The 23844-nt window shown below is 42.4% G+C and overlaps 1 protein-coding gene across 4 annotated transcripts in view; it reads right to left on the bottom strand.

The window, feature by feature from the left end:
• The window catches only part of WDFY2 (WD repeat and FYVE domain containing 2), a 178424-nt gene that overhangs the window by 121835 nt on the left and 32745 nt on the right, over positions 1-23844 (bottom strand). The window contains exon 1 of one of the 4 annotated variants that reach the window (XM_032314639.1): positions 20801-21341. The exons of the other annotated variants lie outside the window; for them this stretch is intronic. Coding sequence (XP_032170530.1) covers positions 20801-20835 — 35 coding nt within the window. The 5' untranslated portion in view covers positions 20836-21341. Of the gene's footprint in view, positions 1-20800; positions 21342-23844 lie in introns of those variants that run through there. 4 annotated transcript variants of the gene reach the window in all.

Genomic DNA, 23844 nt, shown 5'->3' with positions numbered 1-23844 from the left:
CCTCCTATTTCACTCTTCTCTGATCCCTTCACCCGCCACTTAAGTCAACTTTCTAAAATGCAAATCCAACTATGGCTCAACCTTAAAGGATTGGTGGGGAGGGGGGATGCTGTTGAATCAAGGCCACCTGCTTGGTCTACCAGGTCCTCCAGAATCTGAACCAATCCGGTCCTGTGGCCCCAGCTGCCCAACGCTCTACCCAACTACTTTTAGTTCTCCAACTCGGTAATGGCCAAACCTGGTTGGATTTCAAAGGCCAGGAGAAAAACTAAACCTAAAACTAAAAGGGTGGTGAGTTAAACAGGGCTGTCAGCTTTTGAATTTGCCAAGGAAAAAACATTTTAAGTAAATACAAAAACATACAATTTGCTAGCACTTTCACTTTACAAAAAGTTAAGAAGGACATGATCTAAGAATTCTAAAATCTGAAAAAACTTAATTTTAGATATAAAAAAAACCCATTATATTCTTTTTTCTCTTTATTTCACCACACAGTGGTGAAAATTCTTGCATGAATTTATTCAGTGAAAGCCATGCCCTCACTCCTCATACCCTTGGGCCCCCTGCATGCACTGCCCCTCTGAAGCACTTCTCTCCCCCATCCTCCTTTTTCACCTGCCTAACTAGTGCTCATCTTTCAACACACACCTTACACAGGGTGGTCCTTTTCCAATTCTCCTGTGTGTAAGAATAACCTGGGGATTTTGTAAAAAGTAGCTTCTGATCACAAAAATCTTGTCCTATGTTTCTTCTAGAAGCTTTGTGGTCTGAGGTTTTACATTTAAGTCTATGATCTATTCTATGTTCATTTTATAAATGTATGAGGCATGGGTCAAAGTTCATTTTTTTAATATGTGCAAACCCAACTGTTCCAGCATCATTTGTTGAAAAGATAATCCTTGCTCCACTGCATTTGTCAAAAATCAATTCATCGTGTAGGTGTGTGGGTCTCTTTGTGGACTTTATTTTGTTCACTGATCTATTTGTCTAAGCCAAACTATCTCACAGGTATCCTGAAGGCTCCAGATACAAAGACAAAAAGCATGTGCAAATGAGAAAGGACCTGGGATATACCAGACCTCCTTGATGTTTGCCTTGTACTTTCTTTCTCCTGCTGTGTTGTATCATTGTTTTTACTAAAGCTGTAGGTAAGTATGCTTTGGGAAATCTTTTGAGTCTTTTCAGTTAACTGAGCCTCAGTGACCGCTGCAATGATTTTGCTTTCTGTAATTAAAAAGACAGAACACAAAGCCAGAAAACTAGCTGTTTTCTATCTGGCCAAAGTGGGTCAAGGTCAATTCCCTCTTTGCCCTCTCTGCTAGGAATGGCAGTTCCCAAGTTATACTGATCATAGCCTACAGGCTTTGATAACAACCAGTTGACCATGGCCAAGATAACTAAGATAATTGCAAAATGGGAATTTTTGAGTCTAAAGCATGAAGGTCCATGAGTGTAATTTGTATGCATGAATGTAAGCTACAGAAGGCAGCTGAAGCTAGCACAGCAACCTGCAAATGAGCAAAAGCTGAAATTTTCAAATATCACCAAATGTCCAAAAGATACATGTTATATACACACACACACATACACACACGTGTGTGTGTGTATATGAAAATGATATATAAAGGAAGACAACGGTGGGTATCCAGCACATTGTAAAAAAGTTCCAAAAACTCCTGATGGGCATCCCTTCTGATAAGCATCAAGCCAGATTAACATGTATGCAGGCACTCCCAGAGTCTGAGAAGTCTGCCCAGATATGGGGACACCAGAAAAGCAATGAAGAGTGGTGGTATGGTTAGAGTAAAGCTTCCATTTCTATTACTAGCTGAGGAAGTAAAAGAGCTGCGGTAGTAGTTCAAGGAATATCTGTTACATACTCAATGTTTACGTCCCTTCCAAAATTCATCTGTTGGAATCCTAAGCTCCAATGTGACTGTTAGGGGGTAGGGCCTTTGGGAGGTAATTAGGTCTTGAAGGTGGAGCCCTTGTGAATGTGCCCTTTTAAGAATAAATACCACCTCTCCGCCATGTGAGGCTACAATAAGAAGACAGACGGTCATCCACAACCCAGGAAGAAGGCTCTCACCAAGAACCTGACCATACCGACACCCTGATCACAGACTTTCAGCCACCAGGACTGTGAGAAAACCACCCAGTCCTCAGTAATTTGTTACTGTGGTCCAAACTGACTAAGATGACACCCTATTGAGAATTTCCTTATGTAAGACACATTGTTCTTTACTTGCTTTCCTTCATCGAATCCTCAGGAAAGTTTGAGGAGGGGGATCCTGTTTTCATTTCCATCTGAGAAGTGAGGAGCTGCACAGCACACACGCCGACCCACTCGTGGCCCCCAAGCCACTGAAGGGAAGAACCGGGAGGTATCCCAGGCAGCCCGCCTCAATCTCTCTCCTGCCTCCATCTTGTTTCTGAAGCTGTCTGACCCCCTGGAGTGTGGCAGACTGTGAGCACAGAAGGAGAAATGCAAGAAGCTTCGTGAACTTTTCACTATTTAGCTAATAGAAGACAGGAGGCAAAGAAAATGGCCTATGAACACTTACAGCCCCTTGCGCAGCGCTTCAGGCAGATCTGCATTTACTCACTTCTCACAGGCCTAGAGGTACACAAGACAAACAGCATGCTATCCTGTCAAACCCTCTCAGCTACCCGGAGCTGCAACTCTTACAGACTGGCTCAGAAAACCACAGTTACTTCTTAATTTCTCTCCCAACTCCTCTTATGCCACTGAAAAGAATGGGGGCTTCCTTATGGGGCTTCTCCTCCAACATTGAGCCTTGTCAGTGTGGATGAAATCCACTTAATCCACAACACATCCAATCGCTTTGATCAGTTTACATAAAATGTTTCAGCCAACTAGTTCTCCTTACTCTACTAAATTTACTTCTTGGCACTGAATATCTTGAGGAAAAACCAGCCTCTTCCATTCTTAAGGTGGTAACAGATATTGTAGATTTTCAAAAGTTTAATCAACTCTAACTTGGTCTCATTATATTCCTTTTTAAAAATTTTTTGGGGGAGAGAGTGAGAGAGAGAGAGAGAGAGAGCACGCGAGTGCGCGCGGGATCAGGGGAGGGGCAAAAGGGTGAGGGACAAGCAGACTCCCCACTGAGTGTGGCTCCCAGAACCCTAACATTATGACCTAAGCCCAAGTCATATGTTTTTCTTTTGATTTTTTTTGAAGATTTTATTTATTTATTTGACAGAGACAGAACACAAGCAGGGAGAAGCAGCAGGCAGAGGGAAAGGGAGAAGCAGGTTTCCCACTGAGCAGGGAGCCCGATGTGGGACTCGATCCCAGGACCCTGGGACCATGACCTGAGCCAAAGGTAGATGCTTAATGACTGAGCCACCCAGGAACCCCAAGCCAGATGCTTAACCAACTGAGTCACCCGGGTGCCCCTCACAGTATTTTTTAAAACTGTTTTTTTAAAAGGCTAAAGTGTTAATTCTTCATTTTGGAAAGCATGTGCTGAGTGTATACTATAAACCAGAACTAGTACTAGAAATACCAAGAGGATATAAATGGGGTCCCAGGCCTCATGAGCCCAGAGTCAGGTTTTTATTCACTCTCCCAAAAACACACCTCCTGGGCTTTGCAAGACTACACTGTTAGTTCTTGGTGTTTTTATTCATAGAATTAAAGCCACATGTCTGCTTGGAAATAAGGAGAAAAAAAGATGATGGAGAAAAAAATCCTTATACTTTTTTGATCTCCAGTTTTGAAATTTGGACTCAAAACTAACAACATCTGTGTTATGCATGGTAAGAGATTTTGAGATGTAATAATTATAAGTAACATTTAGTGAGCACTTACGCTAAGAAAGGTTCAGTTTTAGTTACTTAACGGGAATTGTTTGATTTCATCTTTACACAGGTCCTACAGATTGGCACTATCACTATGTCCATTTTTAAGATGATGAAACTGAGGTACAGAGAGGTTGGGTAAACCTCTTAGGAATTACGGAGCCAGAATTCAAACTCTGGTAGCCTGTCTCCAAACCCCATGCTCTTCACAAATAATCCTGCCACTGAAGAAAAAAGATTAAAATATCATGGCACTACAGCAAAATAAACAGACTGCAGTGGAAAAAAATAAAACCCAGAAACAGACTCAAGCATATATACTAATTAGCACACTAACAAGTTATTAAGAATAATGGGGAGGGGTGCCTGGGTGGCTCAGTCATTAAGTGTCTGCCTTCCGCTCAGGTCATGATCCCAGGGTCCCGGCATCGGGCTCCCTGCTCAGGGGGAAGCCTGCTTCTTCCTCTCCCACTCCCCACTGCTTGTATTTGCTTTCTTTTTGTCTCTATCAAATAAATAAATAAAATCTTTAAAAACTAAAAAAAGAAGAAGAAGAAGAAGAATGGGGGAAAAGATAAATCTATAATAAGAGGTGCCGCCCTAATTATTTGTTTCCCAAAAAAGTGGACTCTTACCTCACACCATTTATTAAAATAAGCTGTATTGGTTTAAAGAATTACATGTGAGGGGTGCCTGGGTGGCTCAGTCAGTTAGATGCCTAACTAGGCATCTGACTCTTGACTTCAGCTCCAGTCATGATCCCCAGGTCCTGGATCTAGTCCCACATCAGACTCCATACTCAGCAGGGAGTCTGCTTGAGGACTCTCTCTCTCCCTCTACCCCTTCCCCTGCTCACATATATGCACTCTCTCCCTCCCTCTCTCTCTCAAATAAATAAGTCTTTAAAAAAATAAGAAAGAATTATACGTGAGTACCTGGCACCAATATGATGCATGACTCCCTTTTCTCATCACTTTTTGTGAAAATGCCCCAGGTAACTCCATGAAGCAAAATTCTTCACCACCAACTGGCCACTTAAGAGCCCCATCCACAAACATGTACCCTTGAGGAGAGTCAGCAGAGGATGGCTTAGGAAAGGAGCATAATGAGTGAAGAGACCAATCTGCAGCCAGGCCCTGGGATGTCGTCATCAACCAAAGCCTACCATCCACCAGTTACTGAGAGCTGGAAGTCCCACGAAGGACCTTAAGGTGTTAACAAATTTCAATATTATTAGATATACCAGGAAGCTGGTGTTCTGAGGGCTAAAGACACCCAATGTTGAACAGCTAAAAAGCATCAAAGCCAGAACTAGAACCCAATGGCTATCCGACTCAAGCTTCACCTCTTAAGCACTCCATTACACAGAGGGCCCAAGTCCACCAGGGTCTCCTCTTCAGATCCCAAGGACAGCTCGTAAATTGGAGCGGAGGCTGGAAGCAAGACCAGCGTGGGACCAAGAGCTATGCTAGAGCTTCTGCCTGGATGCCAGGCCAGGCAGCTATTCAGGGGAAAGGGAAACTACTCCAGTTGGCTTAGAGCTGCCAAAGCAACACAAAAGGGAGACTGTTCCTCCACAAAAGGGGTACTCTGCCCTGCAGCTGTCTCCCACTGCCCACAGCTCCACCCCTACCCCACACAGACTACTAGAACTCTGAGCTGCTGATGAGAAAGGACAATAAATCTAACTTTTCCCCTATTTTTGCCTATAATGAAAAGAACGGAACAATGTCCTACACAACCCCTGACAAAGCATATTTCAGTTACCAATATTGAACAGACTAGACCTCACTTGGCAGATGAGCCAACAGAGAAGCTAGCAATGGAGATGGGAGAAAAGACTCAGATATTTTAAGAGAAGGGGAACCATCTGAATAATTAGGGTAACTGCAAAAAAACAAGACAAGTTTACAAATCTTAAAAATTTACACTCTCAGGAAGATTCCAGAGAACAGTGAATCACTGATGCGAATGTTAGTAGGATGAAAGGTGAAAAGGAGCAACAGTGAATTGATAGTACTTGAAGGTAAACAGTGGAACTGAAGGTCTGAAAAAGAGGCAGTGAAATGCAGACTGGCCACTGCAGAAAAACAAGGGGGACCTGCAGAGATCTAGCTGTTCAATGAGATCTCCCAAAACTCACAGGGAAGTAAGGAAAAACCAGGTATTACCAGTGAAAAGATAGCCTCTGGGGGCACTCAGTGGGTTAAGCAGCCAACTCAGGTCATGTCTCAGGGCCATAGGACTGAGCCCTGGGATGGGCTCTGCGCTTAGCAGGGAGTCCATTTGAGATTCTCTCTCCCTCTCAGTTTGCCCCTCCCCTGCTCACACATGTGCTCCCTAAATAAATAAATAAATAAATAAAACCTTAAAAAAAAAAAAGAAAGAAAGAAAGAAAAAGAAAAAACAGTTCTTGAATAATAGTTTCAGAAGCTTAAATATGTGCATCATCAGAATTCTGAAAGAGAAAATGAAACAGGAAAGAAATAATGATTGTGTAAAGGAGAAATAATAATCAAGTAAATAATGGGGAAGAAAAACAGAACTTAAAAATGAGTTTTTCAGACTGAAATTATTCATTCAGAGCTTGGCAGAATTCATCATAAAGGATCCACACATCCCAAAATTTCTGAATGTTGGGAGAAAAATAGACATCTGAACCTCCACCAAGATTAACAACAGCGATAAAAAGGAACATGAATGAAAAGGTCACCGGGCTTCTCATCTGCCATACTAACTACTAAAAAGCAGTGGAGTAAGATTTACCGGACTCTGAAGGGAAAAGACTGTGTGTGGCCTAAGAAATCTAAATTTAGCTAAATTATTGGTACTATATTGATATTACAAAGCAGAAAAAATATGTAAGAGTACATAAAAAATGTAAGAAATAAAATACACAATACATAAGAAAAATATACTTTCCATATACCCTTTCTGGAAAAAAAAAAAAGTTTTTTGTCTTTTGTTTTGGGGAGTTGGGGGAAAGGGGGCAGGCAGAGGAAGAGAGAGAGAATCCCAAGCAGGCTTCCAGCTGAATACAGAATCCAACTTGGGACTCGATCTCACAACCCTGAGATTATGACCTGAACCAAAGTCAATGAGTCAGACACTCAAATGACTGAGCCACCCAGGCACTCTTGGAAATAAAATTCTTCAGGAAGGGAGAACATGCAAGCAAATGAAAAAATAAACTAGAATAAACAACTCAAGAAAGTAGAAGATCTACAGAAATAGAGACATACCGAGGGGCACCTGGATGGTTTAGTCAGGTAAGTGGCCAATTCTTGATTTCAGATCAGGTCAGGATTTCAGGATCCTAGGATCAAGACCCACATAGGGCTCTGTCCCTGGTGGGGAATTTGGTTCAGGATTTCTTTCCTTCTCTCTTTGCCCCTCTCACCACTTGTGCACTCTCTTTCTCTCTCAAATAAATCTTAAAAAGAAAAAAAGTGTAGACATATAGGAGTATGAAAGAAATCACAGTGAATAATAAAACTAACAAAATAATGCTAATGGTGTTGAAATGAGAGAAATATTCAGCAATGATGCTTAAAGGAGGAAAATACTAAAATAAAATGTATGAACAAACATTTCTAAGCATTTCAACAAAATTTAGGCAGTAAGAGGAAGGAAGGAAACAACATGCTGAAACACGTTTATGGGAACTCCACAGATTCTGTTCCAATGTTAAAGAAGTTCATATTTTAGGGCGCCTGGGTGGCTCAGTGGGTTAAGCCACTGCCTTCGGCTCAGGTCATGATCTCAGGGTCCTGGGATCGAGGCCCGCATCGGGCTCTCTGCTCAGCAGGGAGCCTGCTTCCCTCTCTCTCTCTCTCTGCCTGCCTCTCCATCTACTTGTGATTTCTCTCTGTCAAATAAATAAATAAAATCTTTAAAAAAAAAAAAAAAGAAGTTCATATTTTAAATGTACTCACAATCAGAACAAAATTGGACATGTAACTCCCAAGTCACAAATAGACTGTTCTTCTACTTTAAAAGAGAGGAGAATGACAAAATAAAGCAAAACAAAACTTAGAAAAAGGTAAATAATCAGAAAGGATAATAATTTTGAAAACCTAACACAAGATGCCAGGGTAAGATCAAACAGAGGAATATTTACAAACTGGGTAAAAGAGCAAAATAACACTCGCCCGGGTGATTGTTAAATGAGGTAATGTTTGCAAAAAGTACAAGGCATATAGTAGTTGCTCCAAAAAGTGTATATAAAGAAAGAAAGAACATTGCAGGCACTGTGGTGAACCAAACACTTAAAAAAAGAAGAACAAAGAAGAGGAAACGCTACCAGTTTAAAACACCAAAAACTCATTAAAATTAAAAAAAAAAATGTTCTTAAAGTCTTATGACGAGCTGACAAGAAAATAAAGGAAATCCTCAGAGGTCAAAAAACCTTAAAAAACATATAATCTTTGACCCAAAAATTCCACTTGCAGAAATTTATTCTACATTCACATGTTACAAAAGTAAGAAATCAAGCAGGACCTTTCCCCTTCAAAGCTCAGTTGAGGGGCACCTGAGTGGTTCAGTGGGTTAAGCCTCTGCCTTCAGCTCAGGTCATGATCCCAGGGTCCTCGGATCGAGCCCCGCATCGGGCTCTTTGCTCAGTGGGGAGCCTGCTTCCCCCTCTCTCTCTGCCTACTTGTAATCTCTGTCTGTCAAATAAATATATACAATCCTTAAAAACAAAACAAAACAAAAAAACAAAGCTCAGCTGAAAGAGCATACTACTCTCAATCTCAGGGTTGTGAGTTCAAGCCCCACCTTGCGTGTAGAGATTACTTAAAAAAAAAAAAAAAAAAAGAAAGCAGCAATTGTATGTGACATGAGAAGAGAAAGGCCACGTACAGCCCACTATGGATGACAGGCTCTATATGGATTGTGTGACAAAGTAAGGAATCATAAGTGGAAAGAATGAATAAATTCAAGGCAGTTTTCTCAGTTTAGGATGATGTGAGTTGCATATGACAGAATTCCAACCACAGTGATTTAAACAAAAAGGCCAGAAGGCAGGCAGTTCCAGGCTGACTCAATGGGTCCCATGTATCTTTCATGGCTGAGGCTCCATTTTTCCACCCAATCACTTCCGTCGGTGTGCTGGGGACATCATGTTAAGCAAATACAAGGTTTATATGATTATATACATATACATAAAACTATGCTAAAATTGGAGGAAAAAAAGCTTAAAGAAATCTGTTACTGGTTTCTCCAACATGGTAGATCAGGGGTAGTTTCTTACCTCCTGCTTCCTATACTTTTTTGGACTTTCTGTATTTTTTTATAAGAATGTAAATACTGTATAAACTGAAAAAAGAAAATATTTCAAAAAAACTAAAAGAGAAGTGACACTTAAGAAAGAGGTTTGATGACCTCTCAGCCATAATGACACACGGACTTTTCTTCTTGTTTTCCAATTAGACATCTTTCAAATTGATTTGTCACATGTAGGAGTTTTCTAATTCTCCACCACATGCATAATAGTTTTATACAAAAATTAAGTTCATGATGCTGTTCATGATTATCCCCTAGGTAGGGTGTAACACTTTCTAGAACAGTTCCCTTTCATGTGCCTTCATTTCATGATTACTGATTACAGCCTTCAGAGATTAAATATAAGAAAATTAAAATAGATAAACAGAGCATGATGCAAGAAAGAACTTGAACTTTAATCACTCAAGAGCCTTTCCTAAAATCACATTAAATCAGGAAATCGAAATCCATTTTTCTCCAATAGCGAAATTCTCTTTTCATGTGCCATGTTCCATAAAGATAATATTAAGACAAATTCATGGTTATAATGCATCAATTTCCAAGGGACTCAAATTCTTTCAGATATTTAATTAACACCAGTAACCATCTGTGCCCTGAATCTACTGGAGACAAAAGGAGTGTTTACAGACCAAAGCAGACCTGAAGAAATCTACGCTATCCTTTCGGCGCCCCGTTAACCTGCCCCACACTATGAGGTGGATGGAACGGTGTGAGGGACTTCCCACGGGTGGACTTCCATCCATTAATCTCACAGGCATCCTTCAAGACCCCTTCTCCACAGCTTAAAACTGAAAATCTGGGTCTCAGGAGATCAGCTGTAAAACTGAAGGACACCTGAGAAATAACCTAGGCCAGCTCCTCGTTTCACACGCAAGGAGACTGAAGCGTACATTCCACAACTGGGATCGACCGGATCCCAGCTATAAACAGCGATGTTCCGCTGTCCTCGGAAGACGTCTAAACCCTAGGAATTTGCCCTGCTGCTCAATCTTTACCTGTAATCCTATTTTACATGCTGGCCAGTCGAGCTCTGGAGCCCTTTTTAGATACTACCAACCCTCAAGGAAGAGAATTCCTCAGTCAAACGAGGGGTGGGCGGCGTCTGCGGCGCATCACGTGCCCTATTCGCTCCTCCTCCCTCCCCTTCTCCGCCCACAAGGAACGGAAATGAAGCTCCGCCTTTATGGCTATTGCTGCCGTCTTTGCTACCCCGACAAGAGGCGCAAGAATCTGTAAACATCAAATTCCCTAATTTGCAAACAAAAAATTCACTGAAATAAAAATTTCTGTTAGGCTTGTTTCATTTTGTTTGGGGCCCTGCCCATCATTCACATGAATTATGAAATACAATATATGCTTTAATATACAAAATTAAGTAAGCTATAACTATGACAGTAACTGTCAAAATTAATCGTTTGAGCCACTGGTGGAGAACAGGAAGGAGCTATTTAATGAGTCTTTCACGGCAGATGATGCTTCCTGTACTTGTGTGTGTGTTGGGATGATCCTTCTAAGACCTCTAGTGAATAGACATGAAAAACTACCCTACAGAGAAGTAAACTGAGGTGTGTGGACTGATTCGAGCCTTGCACACAACAGGATGGAAAGCTGACGTCCGAACCAAACCAGTCTCACTCCAAACGCAATCTTCCCTCTACTGCACAAATGCTTCCACCGGTACTAGCAGTAAGAAAAGATGTAGGTGCTACGGCCAAAGATTTCCACCCTGAAGACAGACTTGGGCCTCACACCCTCACCCATCTAAGATTTGGAGATTTCAAGGGAAATTCTCAAGTATTAGCTCCCCTTCTGCATCCGTCCTCCCTCAGATCCTTACTGCAAGGTCACTGATGTGGCAGCAGCCCTGGTGGTGGCCTGGGGCCCTCCGCCTCCCCAACCATGGTTTCTATTCTACTTCACCACAAATTCTTCGCCAGACTTACTTATAACTACACGAACAGTGTATGACAATATTAAAACAATCCAACAGAAGTAACTCGCTGGGGTGTGAAGTATGAAATGCTACATCAGGTGAAAATTCCCTCCGCTGATATCAGTTTCCTTTTCAAAGTCCTGGCTCATCCCTGCCCTGTCAGCATTCCACCCACTGCCAGGGCTGGCTGCACTCTGAGCTGGCTAATCTTGGCTGAATTCCACAGGATTTTAGTTGGCCTCAGTAATATTTTTGCTTAGCTCTCAAGTCCGGATATACTTATTCTATAAATGATTTCCATTTTTGTACTGAACTTCTGAAACCCTACAGATGGAGGAATATTTTAATTGACTCTTATTAAGAATAGGGACCAAACTATCACGGTGGTTCGCCACAGGCTTGGATGGAACAATTTTGCTTTGTATATTAAAATATCTATTTGTTTTTTAAAGAGATTATTACTTTTGACATAAACAAATACGTCTTTTTCTCTTCATTGCATAACTGAGGCTAAAAAACAGCTATGTTCGTTCCAGCTTTGAAACAAGATGAAACCCAAGAAACCTGAATTTTGTGGCTCAAACATTTACACAAACGAGTGCTAGACACATGTGCCCTTAATGGAGGAGGAAACCATCACACCAGTACAAGGAATGTTTGTGGCTACAGCGCTGTACCACTGTAATATACTTGACCAGAAGCCACTAAGTCAAGTCTGAATGATGGAAGTCTATATATATATATATATATCCAGAACCTTACCACCTCTCACGACCTCTACCACCATAGTCCTTCCTGGTCAAAGCCACAACTTCCGCTGCAATGGGTAGGCTCCTAATTGGTCCTCCCAGCTGCTGACCCCACTCCCCCTCCCCAACCCCGCCCCTGGCTGATCGCATTAAAATAAGAGAAATCTTAGCACTCCTCTAATCAAAACTCTGCAGCAGCCCCTCCATTTTGCCGGAGTAAATGCCAACATCTTCACGCTGGCCTCCAGTACTTCCTTCTGTGACCATCCCCTTGATCTTGACTGCAAGCACTCTCCTCCCAGCCATAATGGTCTCCCTGGTGACCACTGGGGATATTCCTGCCATAGGGCCTCTACCCCCACTACTATCCATGCGGGAAAACCCCAAGACTAGCCCCTCACCCTTCCGTTCTCAGTTCAAATATAGCCTTCTCAGTGAGTCAGTGAGGGTTGGCCATTCCTTTGCAAAATATGGAAACTTCATCTCCCCCCAACCCATACCTGCATTCTCAGTCCTTTTACCTTGCTCCCTGTTTTTGCCAGGCTGCTTATTCACCTTCTAACACACTCTTTACTTAGCTATTATGATTACTGTTTATTTCTCCCCAGAGAATGTATGCTCCAGTGACAAGGATCTTCGTGTTGTTTACAATATTATCTCCTGCCTAGAATAGTACCTGAGACATAGTCAGGAACTCCTCTCACATTTGCCAAACCCATGATGAATTAAAGTGAAACGAGCAGAGTGAAAGTGGCCTCATGCGGGCACATTGAGACCCAACACACAAGATGCCTGCCACTCGGAGTGATGAATGGAACCAGGAAAAGCAAACCAGGAGTCACGAAAGTACAAGAGAGACGGCTCACAGCCTAGTTCTGGGGAACCAAACTATAAATAATCACACAAGACCAGAGACACAGGGTTAGAGTGTCACCAATGAAATCTGAACTCCTGCTTTTAGCAAATTCATTCTATTGGAATCCAGCAGTCATCTGTCCACAACTAGCCCCAGAAAACATGTGCTTGGAAAAGCCTCTGATTCAATGAATCAAATTGTACCATCCAGTGGTTTCCCCCAACCCAATCCTTTCTCTGATCTTTCATCCTTTATCACATTATCTCAAAACAGGGTTCAATCACTTCAAAGAAAGGAGTATTAGGGGACAGGGGTAGCACAGCCATTTAATTGTGTCTCTTTAGTGTGGCCCTCTAGTTTAGAAGCTTGGGGGAAAGGATGAGATGGTGAAGAACTTACTTCAGTGGATAAAAACAGGATCCAACCCTTAAAAAAGAGCTATCTGTCATAACTGCCTGTTGTGGAAAGACAGAAACGACCACAAGATTGGGAGGACAGGAACCACAGAACATCCAGGATTTCTAGAGGGAATGGGAAAAAGCTGGAAATAGGGTAGTTTCCAAATGTTCACATGATACACATTCTTTCATGCTGACATCTGTCAAGAGGTTTGGTACTGTGTAAAACACACATGAAAATATATGGACAGGAAAATCACAGGGGACTAATAAAACTAGCTGAAGCTGATGAAGAGAGGCCAGGTCCAAAAAACCAGAGCGGTTTCCACAGACCTAGCCAAGAGGGTCCTTGGCTTCGCACAGGATAGAAATCAAATGCGAGCTGAAGAAAAGTGAGAGCAGTTTACTGAAGCCCTAGAGAGAGCAAATAAAGACAGAGCATCTGGGAGCCTCAAAAAGGAAAAGGAGCACATGCCTCATGTTTACTTAGGGTCTGGAATTTTTACTGAGGATGGTGGTCTGCGGCACGTGTCCTCTCAGGCATCCAGGAACTGGTTGAACAGGGAGGTGTGGTCAGGTGGCCTCCACAAGTCACTCACACCCTGGAGCCAGGGGTCTTGGCATCAAGGTGTCTCGAGTCAGCGGTCTTGAACCATAACGATCTCTCCCACACACTCCTTAGATGTTCTCTATTGGGCTGGAAGACCCTTACAAGGTGGACATACATGAAGGCATGTGTAAGGGGGGAGGGGGTGCAGGTCCCAGCAAGAAGAGAAGCAGGAAAAGCAGCAAAGGGAAAACAAACAACAGCTTTTTCTTTCATGGGGTGCCTTCGGTTTCCCTATCTTACAGAGATTTTTAAAACCCCTGCTCTCTCGAGCTTGAATTAATTCATTCAATCCTGCTAAAACATCCATGAATTAGGTGCTATGACCATGCCCATTTTAGAGATGAGGAAGGCAAGGCTTGGCGTTCTTTCATAGTCCCATCATTCTCCCCGCTCCTTCCCCTTCTCCCTTTCATCCTCCTACTAGAACACTAGCTGCAGTAGGTTGTCGGTTAATCTGTTTTGGCCAGTCTGCCCTGGCTTATGTCGGTTGCTCTGGCCTATACAGTGAAAGCACCTACTTTCACTTTTTTTTTAATTTTAGAAAAAAACACATAACATGAAATTTACCACCTTAACCAGGTTTTTTGTTGTTGTTTTAGGAGTTTGGGAGACTCCACGCCCAATTTAGGGCTTGAACTCATGACCCTGAGATCAAGAATCGCATGCTCTCCAGACTGAACCAGCCAGGCGCTCCCCCATCTTAACCATCTTTAAGTTTACTTTTATTTTTAATTTTTTTTTAAGTTTCATTTATGTATTTTGAGAGAGAGAGCGAGCAAGCAAAAGCAAGGGGTACAGCAGGCCTAGAGGGAGAAGCAGACCTCCCCCGCAACCAAGCAAGGAGCCCAGGACCCTGGCATCACGACCCGAGCAGAAGGCAGACACTTAATGACTGAGCCATCCAGGCACCCCTTACCTTTACTTTTAAAGAGTCCCAGTGTAGACTATAAATTATCTGATCAGACTTCTCTACTGTAACGGTTTACGTCCCTGCCTCCCTGAGCAGGCTGTGAGCTTTTGGAGAACAAAACTGGGTGTCCTGTGATGTTGTGCTCACAACCCAGCAGGGTGCCAGGGAGACAGTAAGTAAATGTTTAATAAGTGAACAAATGAATGAGTGTTATTCTAAAATCTCTCTTGGTTGACTTTCATTTTACAGAGGGAGTTCTGCCCTCTACCAGGTTCAGAATTTGAAACTTGTAAACTGTTGCTGAAGCATCTGAGACAGAGAATGTAACTAGAAAAAGAGCCGTGGTCTACAGCACGCTGTAAATATGTGTTCTGCACAAAGAACAGTCATTTACCCACCAGTGGGCCGCCACAGGAGACATTGGCTGCAAGGAAATGTGCGTGGGCTTATAAATATTTGGACAGATTCACAAGACTGGAATAAAGAATAATAATAAAAACAAAGAAACTACCTAAAGAAGGGTCTCAAAACATAGAGAAGAAAGTCAAGGGCTCCAGTTAAACATTATTTTAAAATTGGGGCACCTGGGTGGCTCAGTTGTTAAGGGTCTGCCTTAGGCTCAGGTCATGATCCCAGAGTCCTGGGATGGAGCCCCACATAGGGCTCCCTGCTCAGCAGGAGGCCTGCTTCTCCCTCTCCCACTCCCCCTGCTTGTGTTACCTCTCTTGTTGAGTCTCTGTCAAATAAATAAAATCTTTAAAAAAATTTTTTCAAATATTATCTTTAGGGATGCTAATATTGCAAAGCTCAGTGCCGTCAGCGTCTAGCCTCCTGGAGTGAATCAGAACACAAATGTGCTCTGAGTTAATCCTTCACCTTTGTGAAGAGGAAAATAATAACCCCAATTTCAGTGCAATTTTACCAAACTAAAATGCCATATTTAATATGAAGCTAAACATCCCATCCTTCCCTCCCTCCCTTTCTCTCTCTGTCTCTCTCTCACACACACCTCCAATGTTCTACATTAAGTACAACGGAGCAAAAATATATAAACAAAATTAAGAAAAAAGGATGGAAGGAAGTGTGGTTTTTACTGATTTAAAAACAGAAAATCCCACCACCTCACTCACTGGGGCGGATCAATGTCCTACCCCTGAAGTTCTGTTTTGGTTTGGTTTTCCAGACTCCCCAGATTTTTGAGTCACTACGTGGCCACTCCAGAACCAATCTAATCCTCTCTGTATTTTTCCAGATGGCAACTGTCATCTGGGCCTGAGGAAACCCAAAAGGACCAATCTGGCCAGCCATCACACTGCGTACTTCAAAACTTCCTGAGAGCTAAGGCAGCTGCCACTTCATTATTTGTAACTCTGTTTAAGATACAAAGTCCAAAAGATATCTTCCATGCAAAATAGTCTTAATTGTTTTAAAGGCGGCTATTTCCCAGGTAAACAAAGTCCGTTAACTCTTCTGGATTTAGTGAAGAGTATCACGGAGCTATTAGTGTTCTTGCACTGAACCCGCACGGCACTCAGTCTATCCAAGGTGTGCGTCTGCCAAATGCAAGAAGGGAGGAGGGAATGAGAGGAGACAGACCTGATTTTGCAGCAGGAATCCCATGCCTTATCCAGAGAAAATAAATTTCTCTAAATCACTTTAACTTTAGTAAACACACTGAAGCCAACAGGACTAGATGACCACGTTTTAGATGGAAGGGACATTCTAACCTAACAGGACAAGGCAAAGGGCGCAGGGCCTGGCCCACAGGGAAGTGAGAAAAGAGGACAGCCAGAGTCAGGAGAGGAAGTGGGTGAGCTAAGTGTGTTGTGTCCCAACCTCCCCTCTTGAAAGGTACGCTCACAGGTTGAAAGAAGAAAGAAGGCCTCCACCATGCTTCCCATTTAGGATTCTGGGAAAAGACTGCCTCGCTGGCCCCACCACACCAATTGGGTCCGGTAAGTCCCATGAGAGTCAACCATGTGCTACAGCAAAATCAGAGAAAACAATGGCTGGGATTGATCTTTTTACCTCCGTGGCCCTGGCTTTTGTTCTTCTTCCATGAGACCCAAAACATCCTGCCTGAACAGGGTGAGACAGAAGTGAACTGATGCAGATGGGGTGCGGTGGGTGGAGGGTCATGGGAGTGCCTGGTAAGGGGAGAGGTGACGCCACTACAAAGCCGGCAGGGGACCAGATCACCAGGCCAAGAGCTGGCTGAAGGATATGGCAGAGGCCCAGAGGGGAAGCATGGCCACGAGAGCCAGAGTGAAGGGGAGCCTGCCAGGAGCACTACCAGGCATAACGGAGCATGACAAGCAAAACAGGAGCTCGACCAGCAAGAGTTTTCAGCAGCAAACTCCAGGGAGGGGCGTCATCCCTCAGCCATCTCCAGGCCAGGCAACAGGCCAGAGCAGCTGCTTCCTGGCCGAGCCAAAAGGGATCGGAGGTTACCAGGTGGGTTTCCAGACCCCGTCCAGCCCCCCAACCCAGCACCCCCTCCCCCGACCCCGGCGCCATGTGAATGAGGACTATGGTGGAAAGGAAGTATAAAAATCAGAGCACTTTACATGTTGAAAATGGACCATTTACCTAAAAAAATTTGAATTGTTGCATCAGACTAATTTTACTAGATTACACTACATTTAAGCTGTTCCCCCTAACCACTTCCCCAGTGGGAAGGGGCTTGTAAGGAGGATCAGCCCAAATGATTCAAAAATAAGGAGTTCTTCTCTCTGCCTTTAAGTCCCATAAGTAACCAGTTTCTTCTCACCCTTAGTTCTGACTGCCCACAGCATGAGACAGAGTGAGGAAAATAGTCCCCCGTCCTATGTAATGGCCCTCACGGTCCCATTATTTAATTGTGGAAAGGCCAGGGAGAGAACCTCCACTCAACACCTTCCGGAGTTCCTCTTTATTTGCCTGCTGGGAAAGGTGGAAGAAGAACATCTTGTGCGGAACGACCCAACAGACAGAGCTGAGAGAGAAAGGAAAGGCCAAGAAAGAAAGTGAGGCACCATTTCTTTTTTCCGACATTGAGCTCCGCAGCTCACCCTTACGGTACTTTTTTTTTTTTTTTTTTAAGATTTTATTTATTTATTTATTTATTTGACGAACAGAGATTACAAGTAGGCATAGAGGCAGGCAGAGAGAGAGAGAGAGGAGGAAGCAGCCTCCCTGCTAAGCAGAGAGCCCGATGTGGGGCTCGATCCCAGGACCCCGAGATCATGACCTAAGCTGAACGCAGTGGCTTTAACCCACTAAGCCACCCAGGTGTCCCCATTATGGTACATTTTTAAAGAGGCAAAAGGCATCCCATATTTTGTTCACTTCTCTAGCCTTACCAAAGGTGGACAAGCTCCCGCCATCTTGTGACAGCAGCCTGTGCTTACTCCTCTTCAACACACCCTCTCCCAGCACTCACAATGGCGACAGGCAGGGAGGAGGCACCCCAAGCCTTTATTGTTCACCTCTGGCAAGCCTCCCATCTTCTGCAACTGTGAAGTTCTGTGCTCAGGGAAATTCCAGCAACACTGTATGAGAACGGGGATTAGTCATGGGCTGACGCTGTACCCTAATAGTGAAGGTTTGAGGTAGGTCATGAGCGACAGCAACAGGTATGTTTACTTTATTCAAGGTAAATAGGCCGCAGACACTCTCCCACAGGAAACCCTTCAGACCTCTACTGATGACTTCAAGATCCATTCATTCTCTGTAAATCATGAACTTCTCCAGGGCAGAGACCAGATTCTACATCTGGACTGACTCCACCTATTCATTCATCCATCCACCTACATGGGCATTCACAAAACTAACTTCAGTGACACAGGCTGCCGAATCCCACTGTGATACACAGCAGAACAAACTACGGTCCCTGCCCTCAGGAAGCTCAGAAGCTGGTAGCAGAGCACCACACTGTCAACTCTTACTTTATTATAAATACCACAGAGCGAGAGACAAACCGTCCATTAGGCTACAGCAAACTTCTACTAATGAGGTAATGCGAAATAACACGGTGCTAGCACACAGTCAGCGCCCAAAAATATATTATCTTTCCTATGCTCTCTTTACGGATACTCTTAAGGCAGTGCTGCCAAAATGTGGCACCAAACCCAGGGGCCCCAGGGTCACAAGGCAAAATACTGCTGAACTTGTAGAGTGCTTCTCACTTGTGCTTCAGAGGCATCGCAAATTTTGGCATTAAAGTGTATTTCTACATCAGCTGAAGTGTGACTGCTCTCTTCATAAAGAGTTTGATTTCCACAGTCAGTCCAAGGCTGCTGAGTGAATAAATGGAGGTGAAATTAACAGTAAATAGAAACACGGGTAGCTTCATCGTTTTTGAATCAAGCTTCTTTTAAGTATTACAAAGACTTAAGAGCTTTTTCTATTTAACAACTAGATAAGAAAAAGAAAACCAGTAAGCCAGGGGCGCCTGGGTGGCTCAGTGGGTTAAGCTGCTGCCTTCAGCTCAGGTCATGATCTCGGGGTCCTGGGATCGCGTCCCGCATTGGGCTCTCTGCTCGGCAGGGAGCCTGCTTCCCTCTCTCTTTCTGCCTGCCTCTCCATCTACTTGTGATTTCTCTCTGTCAAATAAATAAAAAAAAAAGAAAAAAAAAAGAAAACCAGTAAGCCAAACGTACTAGCCTGGAAATTTAAGGCCTAGAAAGTTAGGCTACTTCTCAAATAAATCAGGCTATGGACACATTTCTTGAAATTTCTGGAGATTCAACCCACCATTTTTGCTAAGGTGGCAGGGGAGATTTTTTTTTCTACTCCACCCCACCCCACCCCCCGATCCTAGGAGAAAGGCCTGTCTTCCTCCATCGCAAGAAATCTAAGAACATGAAACATTAGCTCATGCATGAGAAGACAGGGTGGAAAAGAGCTGAATCCTTCAGGGAAGAAAAAGAAAATGACTCAGGGAAGCAGGGGCAAAAGGTAGAAAGACCAAAGGGAGGAGAAACTCCACCATGCTCAGAAGAGGACAACTTCACACTACTCACACTTTACTAAATGACAGGATATTACAATAGTAAAGAACTCTGTACTTGGACATCATGTGTACAGAAGACTGTCTAAAAAGATTTCCTTTCTGTTGATGGAATGTATCTTCCCTGTCAGACAAACCCAAACACAGCTAAAGAGTTACTGCTATAGGGATGCCTGGGTGGCTCAGTCATTAAGCATCTGCCTTTGGCTCAGGTCATGATCCCAGGGTCCTGGGACTGAGCCCCTCATTGGGCTCCCTGCTTCTCCCTCTCCCTCTGCTGCTCCCCCTGCATGTGTTTTCTCACTCTCTCTGTCAAATAAATGAATAAAATCTTTTTTTAATTTTTTAAAAAATAAAGCATTACTGCTATAATATACATCCCTGAGGGGCACCTGGGTGGCTCAGTCACTTAAGCATCTGCCTTTGGCTCAGGTCATGATTTCAGGGTCCTGGGTTCGAGCTCAGCAGGGAGACTGCTTCTCCCTCTTCTTCTGTCCCTCCCCCCTGCTCATGTTCTCCCACTCTTGCACCCTCTCTCTTGCAAATAAATAAAATCTTTAAAAAATAAAATAAGAGGCGCCTGAGTGGCTCAGTCAGTAAAACGTTTGCCTTCGGCTTAGGTCATGATCCCAGGGTCTTGGGACTGAACCCCACATTAGGCTCCCTGCTCAGGAGGGAGCCTACTTCTCCCTCTCCCTCTGACCCTTTCCCTGGCTCATGCTCTCTCTCACTTTGCACTCTCTCTCTCTCAAATAAATAAATCTTAAAATAATTTTTAAATAAAAATAAAAATAAAATAAATAAAATAGAATGCATCTCTGACAGCTACCCTAAGTAGGAATTTTTTTTATTAAATTTTATTAAACAGATTAAGGCCTCACTAAGTTAGAATTTTATAAAAATACACCAAAAGCCCCACAGAAATTTCCTTTATAATAAACACTTTCTTTATAGATATAGTTAGAATAAATAACTTAGGGGGAGGTGGTTTTCAAAATATTTAAGAAACATTTTCATAAAGTCTTACTTTAAAAGTATCTACATACAGACAAATCCCTTTAACTTCCACAGGTTTGATACAATGATACAGAATCAACAAATGGCCTGCTGATTCAATTAATATGCAAGACATTTCATACATATTTCTTAAGAAATTCACAAGCTGAGTATAAATTACCTGTAAAAAGGAAAGGCCTGGTAACACTGTAACTATGTGCCAGGCACTGTTCTAGAAGCTCACCTCACAGCACCCCTCTGAAGGGCTGTGACAGCCATTAAGGTGCTCACAGTACTTGGATTCTCCTCCTTCTAGGCACATTAGAATAACACTTCCCGACCTCCTTAAATTCAGGCATGACCATGGGGCTTGCTTTAATTCATGAAATGGAAGTGGAAGTGATGTGTGTCACTTCTGGGAAGAAGTCTTGAAAAGCCAGCAAAGGTTCTGCCAAGCCGGTTCCTCATCCTTGTGAGTAGTGATGCTCAAGCTGGTGGAGCCTCTCGGACCACCAGCTCTGTCACAAAAGCACACAGAAAACTCTCAACTGTCATGGACGAGGACTGACAAATAATTCTTTTTGACGTAAACCCCCGAAGTTTGGAGGCTGTCTGTTATTATAATCTAGCCTACCCTGACTCATAGGAGGTAGCTGAAAAAACATTTTCTCCCAATTCTGTCATTTAGACTGTTAATCTAGATTGTTTTCTTCTTATACACCATTTCCTCCTCTACCACTCCCAGAAAGCAACCCATAAAAATCACTATCTGCATTTTGACATTTTTATGGAACCAAAAATTTATTATCTCCCTTTTAAAAAAAAAAAAAAATTCCGCTTTTAAAAGAGTTGTTAGCAACTTTTAAAAATGGCAATTCAGGGGCACCTGGGTGGCTCAGTGGGTTAAAGTCTCTGCCTTCGGCTCAGGTCATGGTCTCAGGGTCCTGGGATCGAGCCAGCATCGGGCTCTCTGCTTGACAGGGAGCCTGCTTCCTCCCTCTCTCTCTGCCTGCCTCTCTGCCTAATTGTGATCTCTGTCTGTCAAAAAAAATAAATAGATAAATAATAAAAATCTTTATTAAAAAAAAAATGGCAATTCATTCTTACAAAACACACACACACACACACACACACACAATTTGCCCCTACATAAGTTTCAAATAATATCTATGTATAAAAAGTGAAAAATCATCACTTTTCTTACCCCAATTCTTTTATGTGCATAAATAAGTGAAAAATCATCACTTTTCTTACCCCAATTCTTTTATGTGCATAAATAAATGAAAAATCATCACTTTTCTTACCCCAATTCTTTTATGTGCACTTTTTTAAGAAACAGAGATGTCACAAAAATAATCTACAAAATAATATGTGTATTATTTGCCTACTTAATAGTCCACAGACAGCTTGCCAGTTAGTAATTACATTGTGTGGCTATAACATAATTTATTTTACCATGTCCCTACTGATGGACGTTTAGCTCATCCCACATTGCTACTTCATTGCAATGCTACAATAAACACCCTTGTAAAATCATACTACTATTTCTGTAAAATTTATCCCAAGAAATGGACCTGCTCAAAGGGTATGAACATGTTGCATTTTGACAGGTACTGCCAAACTGCTCTCCAAAATGACTTTATCAGGATCCCTGGCTGGCTCAGTTGATAGAGCATGCGACTCTTGATTTTGGGGTCGTGTTCAAGCCCCACATTGGGCATGGAGCCTACTTAAGAAAAAAAAAATGATGGTATCAATCCAACAGGACTACCAATAGTATATGAAAGTGCCTTCTCTCTTGATCTTATTACAAAACTGGTTATTATTAATTTTTAAAAAATCTGTCAAGTGGGAATTACAAAAAAATGGTGTTTTAGCACTTAATTTATACTGCTTTTATTTTTTTTCCAGCTTTTTTTTACTATCTGTATATTTTCTTCAGGGAAATGTGTGCCTGTCCATATTTTTTAATTAAGTTATGTTTTTATTCCTTATTTATAGATGCTTTTTTATCTATTACAAATATTAAGACTCTTAAATCTATGTCAGAAGTACTTTCCACAAGTCTTCATTTATGAATGCTGGGTTCCAACACACAGATTTTTTAAATTAATATGTTTAAATTTGTCAAAATTTCTCATTATAATACCTGGGTTTCAAGATAAAGTCCTTTAAATTCATTCCAAGCTTAATAGGTTGACTGTAAGAACACTTCCACAAAGAATATAATTAATCCTGCTTTTTTGGCTCTTTAAATCCACGCTGAACTTACTTTATTCTTTAATATAAATGTGTATATGATATGTCTCTCTGAATGCTAAGGATTAAGTAAGATAATGCCTCCAAAGCAACCAGCACTACACCCAGTATGCAGCTAGGTTTTCAGTAAATATGCCTTTATTAAAATTCCTCCCTGAGTCCCATTAGTTTAGAAACAGACACATAATTCTTTCCAAAATACTTTACATCAGAATTCCAATTGTGTTCAGGGCGAGGACACGTCCTGCCAAAACAAGCCCGTTTCCCAGCCTTGTGGACAACGAGGGGTGGCAGTAGGACACAGTTCTGGTTAATGAGATGTAAGCGGAAGTCACCGAACTGAGCTTCCAGGAAGCTCCTTGAAAGAGAACGGGAGCAGCTGGTATCTGCCTTTCGCCATCTGCCCTCCCTCTTCTTCCTGCCTGGAAGGCAGATGCAATGCTGGCTGGAGAGCAGCCATCTTGAGATTTCAAACTGACAAGATCACTAGAGTGGCTGAAGGGGTCTTTGATGGTTTTGACCAATCCTGGAATGCCCACCTCTGTATTTCTCATTACAAGAGGAAAATAACCCCTTTAACTAGTCTGTGACAGTAATTCTCTGTTTTCTGCCAACTGCAGCAGAATATAATATCTAAATGCCATGTCATGGTTCACCCAACATCTTCATACAGATTTTGAAGCATTCTTTCCATTTTCGTGGCTTGAGTTGGTCCTTTGAACATAAGTTATGCTGGTTTGAAGGGCAAGTTCTCCATTCACAGATACATTAATTTAAAGAGGAGAAATCAAATCATTAAGCATTTCAAGTAGAAATCCAAGTGCACCCTAAGGAGAAATCAGTAATCAGCAACATATGGTGTCACCTGTGCTAATCCTGGTGTTAAATCACCCTTATCAGGACACCACACAGCTCATTTTAGTTGTGAAGTAAAATCTTAGGAACAAAAGAGATCTTTAAGGAAAAAAAAAATCACGGCATTGGAGGAATTCTTAATAATTATACAAGACTGAATTTTTATTTTGCCAT

Source organism: Mustela erminea, chromosome 15, assembly GCF_009829155.1.
Source record: "Mustela erminea isolate mMusErm1 chromosome 15, mMusErm1.Pri, whole genome shotgun sequence".
Lineage (NCBI taxonomy): Eukaryota > Metazoa > Chordata > Mammalia > Carnivora > Mustelidae > Mustela > Mustela erminea.
Note: the sequence above shows the minus strand (reverse complement) of the source record. Positions and strands in the feature narration are given on the sequence as shown.